The 8,193-nt window shown below is 41.0% G+C and overlaps 1 protein-coding gene across 1 annotated transcript; it reads right to left on the bottom strand.

The window, feature by feature from the left end:
• Positions 1–511: 511 nt before the first annotated feature.
• ATP4B (ATPase H+/K+ transporting subunit beta) lies at positions 512–7,145 on the bottom strand. Its single transcript, XM_030467356.1, has 7 exons — positions 7,034–7,145; positions 5,481–5,609; positions 4,318–4,431; positions 3,357–3,556; positions 2,027–2,080; positions 834–926; positions 512–673 (listed from the first exon to the last, which is right to left on the bottom strand). The coding sequence occupies exons 1-7, from the start codon at positions 7,143–7,145 to the stop codon at positions 512–514; spliced, it is 864 nt and encodes a 287-aa protein (XP_030323216.1).
• Positions 7,146–8,193: the final 1,048 nt, after the last annotated feature.

The raw sequence follows: 8,193 nt of genomic DNA, 5'->3' as shown, positions 1-8,193 counted from the left end.
ATGCACTGGGATACAGATAATTTTTATAAACTTTGATAATTTTGACATCCTATACAAGAGAGATTGAGAATTATACTACTTGCTAGTATTTCAAAGTATTCGTTTCTTTTCTCGCTATCTACTTATTTCTCAATATCCACAATTTAGTATTGTTACATATATTGGTTTATATATATTGGTTATGGAAAGTGTGTGTTTCAACTCTATGCTTATTTTGTTCAAAGGAACTGCTGTGCAGTTTAAAGGAAATCTGTTTTGTACAATACTTGGATGAAGGCAGCAGCAAACCATAGCCCTGGAGTAGTAAGATACTTACATTAAGATAATCCCTAACTCATTCACACACAGAGTGGTATCTCCATTTTTAGCTGTATGGGTCATTTTTCAGTAGAAAGTGTCTGCACTGTAATTTTCATAAATTTATACAGAAATCATAGAAAATAAATACAGAAGAATATGCTAACAAGTAACTCACTCTTTACATGTATTTCAGAAATGTCTCTGTTGTTGCTCAGTCTTCTATTTTCAATTTAAATTCCACTCTTCCTTCATATGGGTCATAAACATTATCAGAGATAATTCCAGCTCCGATGATTTTGCACACTATTTTAACTTCTACATTCCTTGTAATGTTGAGAAATTTCACAGCTACCAAAGGGTTGCTGTAGCTGGGCTGGGATGAGAGAAAAAAAAAAACCAACTAATTTTACAGAACCGGTTTAAAAATAAAAGTCTTAACATTTTCTCTAGTTCTCCTAAGACTGCAGAGATGCTCCATACATTTCATCTTCCACAGAGCTAAAAGAAGAAAAGTGGTATTGAAATACACCCACCTGTGCCTTTTTTCCATAGTAAGGGAAGTAGTGCAGGTTGAAGGTACCATTCACGGGGTAGTAGTCCACCTCCAGCAGACGAGACTCATCCCCCTGTTAGTAAAACAAGAATAATAAAGCAAACATAAGCTGGTCCTGGGCCAGCAGGTCCAGGGAAGTGATTCTGCCCCTGTACTCAGCCCTGGTGAGGCCACAGCTTGAGTCCTGTATCCAGTTCTGGGCCCTTCAGTTCAGGAAGGAGATTGAGGTGCTGGAGTGGGTCCAAAGGAGGGCAACCAGGCTGGTGAAGGGACTCGAGCACAGACCCAAAATTATGAGGAGAGGCTGAGGGAGCTGGGGGTGTTCAGTCTGGAGAAGAGGAGGCTCAGGGGAGACCTCATTGCTCTCTACAACTCCCTGAAAGGAGGGGGTAGCCAGGGGGGGGTTGGTCTCTTTTCCCAGGCAACTCTCAGCAAGACAAGAGGGCACGGTCTTAAGTTGTGCCAGGGGAGGTTGAGGTTGGATATTAGAAAGAATTTCTTTCTGGAGAGGGTGATCAGACATTGGAATGGGCTGCCCAGGCAGGTTGTGGATTCTCCATCCCTGGAGATATTTAAAAAGAGACTGGATGTGGCACTCAGTGCCATGGTCTGGGAACCACAGTGGTAGTGGATCCAGGGTTGGACTTGATGATCTTTGAGGTCCCTTCCAACCCAGCCAATTCTATGATTCTATGATTCTAAGTACTTTACTGCTGCTAAAAGCTGTGCAGTATGTATTAAAACTCAAGCTCAGCAGTCTGTTGAATGCTGGTCTTATTTTTCAAATATAAGTGAAAATGTCTTGCTGTTCCTATTGCCAAGAAAACCAGGCAAGTGGTGTTTTGTAGCAGCTGTGAATTCAGTGAATGGGGATCTGCAGAGAGCCTGAAGGAGGCATGTAACTAGTGGGAGCTGAAAGCAAATGGCAAATGTTCTTTGCAGCATGGAAAAACGATTCTTTGGGTGATTTAACATAAAATAAACATTTGCTGTTGTTGTTCTTAGGATGTCAGCTGGTGCAAGAAATTGCACTGAGTATATGCACAGTATTCGGCCAGAATTATTTGATCTCCAGAGCTAGAGGGTTATCTGTCTGCTCACAGCTGCACTTCACTTCCTCTTAGAGCTTCAGTGCTTCAAATTTTTGAGCCTCAGGCCTCATACACTCACCACATATGTGCAGTCTGCTCTTGGGGCAGTGCCATTGCCAGGGAGAAACTTGATAATCTGAAACATAAACCACACTTTTGGTCATCTCGGAAGTCGGTTTGAGTTAAAAATGAGCAAATGATTAATTGAGCTTCAAGTACTGCCTGATGTGTTTCCAAATAAAACAAATGGATCACCTCATCTTATCTACCTGGGTGAAATTAAGGTGTTGTGGCTGACTGCTGAAGAAGCAGGACTCTGGGACAGGCACTGTAGGTGGGCTCTGTCCTGGCTGCACCTCCTGGCAAGTTCAGCTCATTTACCTGCCTGGACTCTTTGCTCTCAGCCAGGGGGTCTCTTACAGCAGCTGTGTGAAAATAAAGGAAAAGCTGAATCCCTGTGCTTTTCATCATGTGTCATATTAAACTTTGGCTTTGGCGGGAACTCCTGGCCCTGTTTGATCCTACAAAACCAGTGGAGTCAGAAGTGACAGGAGATAAAGACCCTCAGGCAAAAACTGCCTGTTTTTCCCCTGCCTGGGGTGGCATTTCCAGCCTTGCTGAAGGAGATGAAGGCTTTTTGGGGAAAAGCCAGCATTTCATGTGCCAAAATCAGGGACTCAGATCTCCTCTCACAGCTGGACCTTGCACAGATTCATTGCCCAAGTCTAAGGTGCCAGCTTGACCAAAAATTAGTTCATTTTGTCTATCAGGAGCTGGTGGAGAATATGAATTCTTCACTTTGGACTGGAATTGAACTTTGAAGGCTCCAAATCTTACCCTGAAATAAAAACGAAATGCTTATGCTTATGCTTATGCCTTTGTCTATGTCCTGAAACAATTAAAGGAAGCATGGTGGAGCCCTTCTTAAAAAAAAAAAAAAAAAAAAAAAAGTGCTGGAGTTTTTTAAAGATTTTTGATTTTTGTGGCAGCCTTGAGAAATAAGATGTGTAAGTCTTGCCTTTCTGAAATAATTTCAGTTACTGTCATATCTTAACACCTCAGCTGAAGGCACAGGATAGTATTGCAGAATGAAATTGTTTTATGCACAAGTTTGTTGCATGAGAGGGCAAGACAGATGCTAACAAAATTAAAACCCAAGGCTCTAGAGAGGTGTGTTACATACCACTTTTCCCTGTTACTTTCCTAGGGGTGGTGACCAATCTTACTATTTCTTGGGTAACTGGAGGTCTCTCAGGAAAAGCACAGGAATTTGTCTTCCCAGTACAAAGCAGAGATCAGAGCCCGTGGCAGCAAGTGATGTAGCAGCTCCCCAGCAGAGACTTGAGCTATCAGTTTGGGGTGGGTTTTTTTGGTGAATTCTTTCCTGCATGGCACTTTGAGCTTGTACTTACCCTGTTCATTTTTATAATAAAACAGGGTCTTCCTTCTGGGAATCCAAAAGTAGGATCTGTGATGCCGGAGCAGTTTTGAAGCATATCTGAGGTAAATTTGCAGGATAGTTTTGTTTTATTTGGGCCATCAAAGGTGTCCTGAATGAAGTATGTGTTGCTGGTGCAGTTGACATTTAGATGCTGAGCAGCTGGTGTGTATGCTAGAGGGGTGAAGGAAGAAAGAAAAATTCCCCTCTGAGTTTTTTATATATAGATTACACATCCCGATACCAGGCTGGAGGTTGTATTGTGGGAAACTGTGCTTCCAAGTTGGGATTAGATGGAACAAGAAAAGTTTAACTTGCCTTGGCTTGGGTTTTTTTTTTTTATAGAATACCCAGGCAAAGCAAAAAAAGTGATTAAGTTACTCCTGGCAATTAGTGTTGATAGCTAGCTCCATATGAAGTCCATTTCAAACATAGTTTTTCTCAGTATGTGTATGAGAAACACTGAAATATTCAGACTCACAAAGAATATATGTGTATTAAGATATGAACAGGCCTATGGGGCACCAAACCTACTTTGATTATGCAACAGCTTCACAAGACTTATTGTGGCACTTTGGTATTTGTAGTCATGGGCAACACTGCATTAATTTAGTTGAGAGTAGTTTTGAAAACTTTTTTACCCACTTCCTTCAAACTTTCTATTAGCCTGTTTTATTAAGGTTATTCAGGATTTTAAAAAGTAAAAGCTCTGAAGCAGAAGCTAAGCTCTGCTTTAATTAACATGTTTATGTAGATTTGATTTATAGATTCATGAGATTATTTATTCATCAGTCCCTTTCAGAAGATGCATTTTCCACTCAAAATCTCTGATTTCTGAAAGACAACTGTGAAATGGAAACTCTCACTTAAGGTCTTCAGACTGAATGCAACAGCATGTTTCTTCAGGGTGATGCAGAAAAAAACCTCATATTTACCTGTCAGAAATGTCTGAAGAGTTGTCACTAAACCTTCCCAGGTTTTGTTGTCGGATACGTTGTAATAAATCTGTAGTCCTTTATCCCCATAAACGTTGGGTCGTAATGTTACACCTTCAGGGGGGAAGAAAAAGGAAGGCAAAGGAGGGGTGAGGTGCCAGGCACAGATTGATTTATTTAAGTTGACAATAGCAATTATGCCACATCAAGACTTGGTTATTTTAAGTGCTGGAGATCCCCAGGCTCTGCTGGAGAGGATTTACCCACGTGTGGTTAAACTGAAAAACTAAGCCCTCTGCGGAACTTTTAGTTTCATGTCTATCTGTGCTATTATCAGCAGAGCTTGCAAAATTATTCCAGCAATTGCACTGGATTTCCCCAGGACTTGTTAAAAATAGCAGTTGTCATAGTCATGTCAGATTGAAGAAACAGATTGTACTGCAGTGTGAGAAGCAGCTTTTGAAAAAGCCATGCTTAATATTCTACAGGAATTATTTTGCCAGCAAACATCAAGCTGAAATGAAACTTCAAAATTCAGCAACAAGCAGACTAAATGATTTTTAGGGCTGGTCCTAAAGCTTCAAAAAAATTATTTTTTTTTCTGTACCATTCCTTGTAAGAACAAGGCACTAGAGGGGTGAAGTTTTAGCAGTGATGATCTCTTGCTGATTCTGTCTTGTGTCTCCCCAGTCTCACTTCATGTCCCACAGATCTCTAAACCCATGTGTCCTTGTCTGATTTTTACTGGCTTGGCCACTGGTATAACATGTCCCATAGAGGAGGGATTCCTGCTCTTCCAGGCTCTTTCTGTGCTGACAGCAAGCATGGAAATACCCAGCCCAGGCTGCTTGTCCCAACATCCCTCCATCTTGCCAGGAACCCCAAATCCCTCTGGGATGTTTGGGGAGCTGGAGCAGAAAGCAGCATTTCCCCAGGGGCTGACCCCTGCCCTTGGGGAGAGGAGGTAGATATTTGGATACAGAAATATAGAAATACAGAAAAATAAATAAATTAAATAAATATGGGGGGGGGGGTTGGTTTTGGGGTTTTTGTTTTAACACTAAAAGTGTTCTCAGACAAAGGTTAAATTTTACAGGGATTCTTTGAGGAGAATTGACCTGATTTAGTTCACTTTTGTCCCTCCTTGTGCCCGGTGGCAGTACCTGGGGACTTCAGATGATCTTGGTAATCTGGCTCATATGGATTAATTGTCCTCATTAAACAGTAAATGGAGAGAGCGAACAGCCCTGACATCACCACGTAGAAAGCCAGGTAGTACAAGCTGATCCACACTGTGGAAAAAAAAAATGAAGGGCAAAATCTTATTTTTCAAGCATGGTGCTGCAGTGATCTTTCCATGGCCAGGATGTCCTCAGCAGGGGTGGCCATCTCTTTTCTACCCTTGTCCCCAGGGAGGTTTTCTCTGCAAAGGGACTGGTGCATTGGATCTTTTTCTCTACCCTTAAAAGAATATTATTCTAGAAAAAAAATGGCTGTAAATGTTTTCATTTCTACACATATTTTTAAAGTTTTTGTTGCTTAGCTCAGATTATTTAAAGCTTAAAAGATGATGTGGTGTCTTGAAGTAACTTCAACTATTAAGGCCATTTAAGCTACTTACTATACATGGACATGATTTTGACAAGAAAGGTTGGACCAGATGATCTATGAAGCCCCTTCCAACGTTGTATTATATGATCTGGTGATTCTATGATTCTATGACTAAGTGACACAGCTGAGGTATTTCTTTGACAAAACCAAGTTGCTCCTTGTGTTATTTGGATGTCTGTATCTTAAGTGTGTTGGTTTTAGACCCCTAGCACTTCACTGCCTTTTATTAGTGAAAACACCTTCAGCAAAATGTGTCATCTTGCTATTTTGTTCTGTTGTTAGGATGCAGAATAATGTTGTGGTTTTGTCTGTATGTGCTTAATGTGTCTCACACACAGCCAGTAGTTATTTTGGGGTGGCCATCAGAAATCATTCCCTGTAATCATCAGTGCCTTGTAGCACCTTCTTCTCTGCAGACTGGAAAGGCTCACATTTCACTTTCATTTTTTGTAAAATTACAGTTTTAAGAGTGGCAAATACTCTCAAATACTCTCGCAGACTTTAAACCCAAATCTTATGGTTTGTGGGGAGAACAGGGACCTTCCTTTGACAATGGTCAGGGACACCCTTCCCAGAGTGGGGATAGGAAAAACACATAATTGTCATAGATGCAAGGGACACAGGGAGACTTAGATGAAATATACATTAGCACATGCTGATAAGTGAGAAGATAGTAACTTAGAAAGGAATTTGAGAAAAGCAAATGTGTTTCCAAAGAATTGAATAAAACCCACCTATTAAGCAAAATTTTCCATGTACCAGAACACCCTTTAGTCAGCAGTGCCAGAACCACACTAACCACCACCTTTAGCTATTGATAAGTTAACTGTTAATTTGTTTAGTCCTTCCAAATTGTTTCTTCCAAAATCAGTTTCAAGTTTTGTTCCATTTGTAGGAATTACTTTGATCAATCTTTTGATCTGATTGACACAGCTTATAGGGCCAACCTATAAGTGGCTCAAAAGCATGTATGAGAACTGATGTTTTTAGCAATCACAGCACATCTACCACAACATTCTGGTCCATTCATTAGAACAACCCTCCCACTGCCAAGATTTTCAAGTGTACCAGAAGGAAGAGAAGACTCTTGCATGTGGAAACCTACCCCAGTTAATTAAGGTCCTTCCCATAAAGAGCTTCGTTTCGGGATTCCAGACAAAACGACGGAAATTTTCCATCCGTTCACTGCAGGTCTTTTTTTCATTTAAAGTTGCCATTTTCTCACAAAATTGTCCCCAAAGTGTGTCCTCCTCAGATACTAAGAAATTCAACCGGTACCCAAAAGTCAACCAAGAAAAGCACTTTGGTTTTTATACTTTCTTCTCCAGTGAAGGTCACGGAGATTACTTCCTGTACCAATGAAAGCCCCTGCTCACCATTATCAGCTTGCAGCAGATACAGTTCTTTATAAAGGGTGTTGATAATGCTGATGTTAAGGCTGGCAAAGAAAAAGTAATTCCTTTCAAATGCCCTTCTCCTTTCTCTTCACAGCCTTAGCCAATCAGCAGAGTTACGCATTTTGCGAAGTGCCCGTAGGCTTGTGATAAACTCAATGCAATAGTTATCAGAGCAGATAAAGCAAAGGAGAACTTTTTCCTTTCCTTTTCCTTTCCTTTCCTTTCCTTTCCTTTCCTTTCCTTTCCTTTCCTTTCCTTTCCTTTCCTTTCCTTTCCTTTCCTTTCCTTTCCTTTCCTTTCCTTTCCTTTCCTTTCCTTTCCTTTCCTTTCCTTTCCTTCCTTTCCTTTCCTTTCCTTTCCTTTCCTTTCCTTTCCTTCCCTTCCCTTCCCTTCCCTTCCCTTCCCTTTTCCTTCCCTTTTCCTTTCCCTTCCCATCCCTTCCCTATTAACCCTCAAATAGTGGATATCATTCTCCCACTACAGCTGTAACCATCTCTCTGGGTACAGGAGATGACAGCAGGTGTGAGTACAGAGGCATCATTTATTTGCTAGTGGGTTTGCCATGTGGCACAGCTGGACAAATCAAGATCAGTGTTTTCCTGCTGTCTGTAGGGGAATGTTTTTAGGTGATTTCTGACCACGGTAGCACAGCTTCAGAGCATATCCCCCACCTTGTTTGCTCACTGCCTCATTCTCAGCACTCCACCAGAAAAGCCAACAGAAAAATGAAGGAGATATAAGGGGAAATTAAAAAAAAATATAATAAAGGTTTGCTAGACAAGTATACGACAAGGCAGAGCAGAGAACACCTAGGTGTCATTTAGGTACCTTTTTTATCTGCTTTACAGTCAAAGGTTCTTCTATGTTC

This window comes from Calypte anna, chromosome 1 (genome assembly GCF_003957555.1).
Source record: "Calypte anna isolate BGI_N300 chromosome 1, bCalAnn1_v1.p, whole genome shotgun sequence".
NCBI lineage: Eukaryota > Metazoa > Chordata > Aves > Apodiformes > Trochilidae > Calypte > Calypte anna.
The sequence above is the reverse complement of the archived record's forward strand: the minus strand, read 5'-3'. Positions and strand labels throughout refer to the sequence as shown.

What these genes read in the sequence shown, in the direction of transcription:
- ATP4B (XM_030467356.1), bottom strand. Translation starts at nt 7,145, where the DNA reads ATGGCAACTTTAAATGAAAAAAAGACCTGCAGTGAACGGATGGAAAAT. An exon ending in TCTTCAGACATTTCTGACAG is followed by an intron (nt 3,557 to 4,317) that starts GTAAATATGAGG and finishes TCACCCCTCTAG; the next exon opens with CATACACACCAGCTGCTCAG. An exon ending in TTATTATAAAAATGAACAGG is followed by an intron (nt 2,081 to 3,356) that starts GTAAGTACAAGC and finishes TTTATGTTTCAG; the next exon opens with ATTATCAAGTTTCTCCCTGG.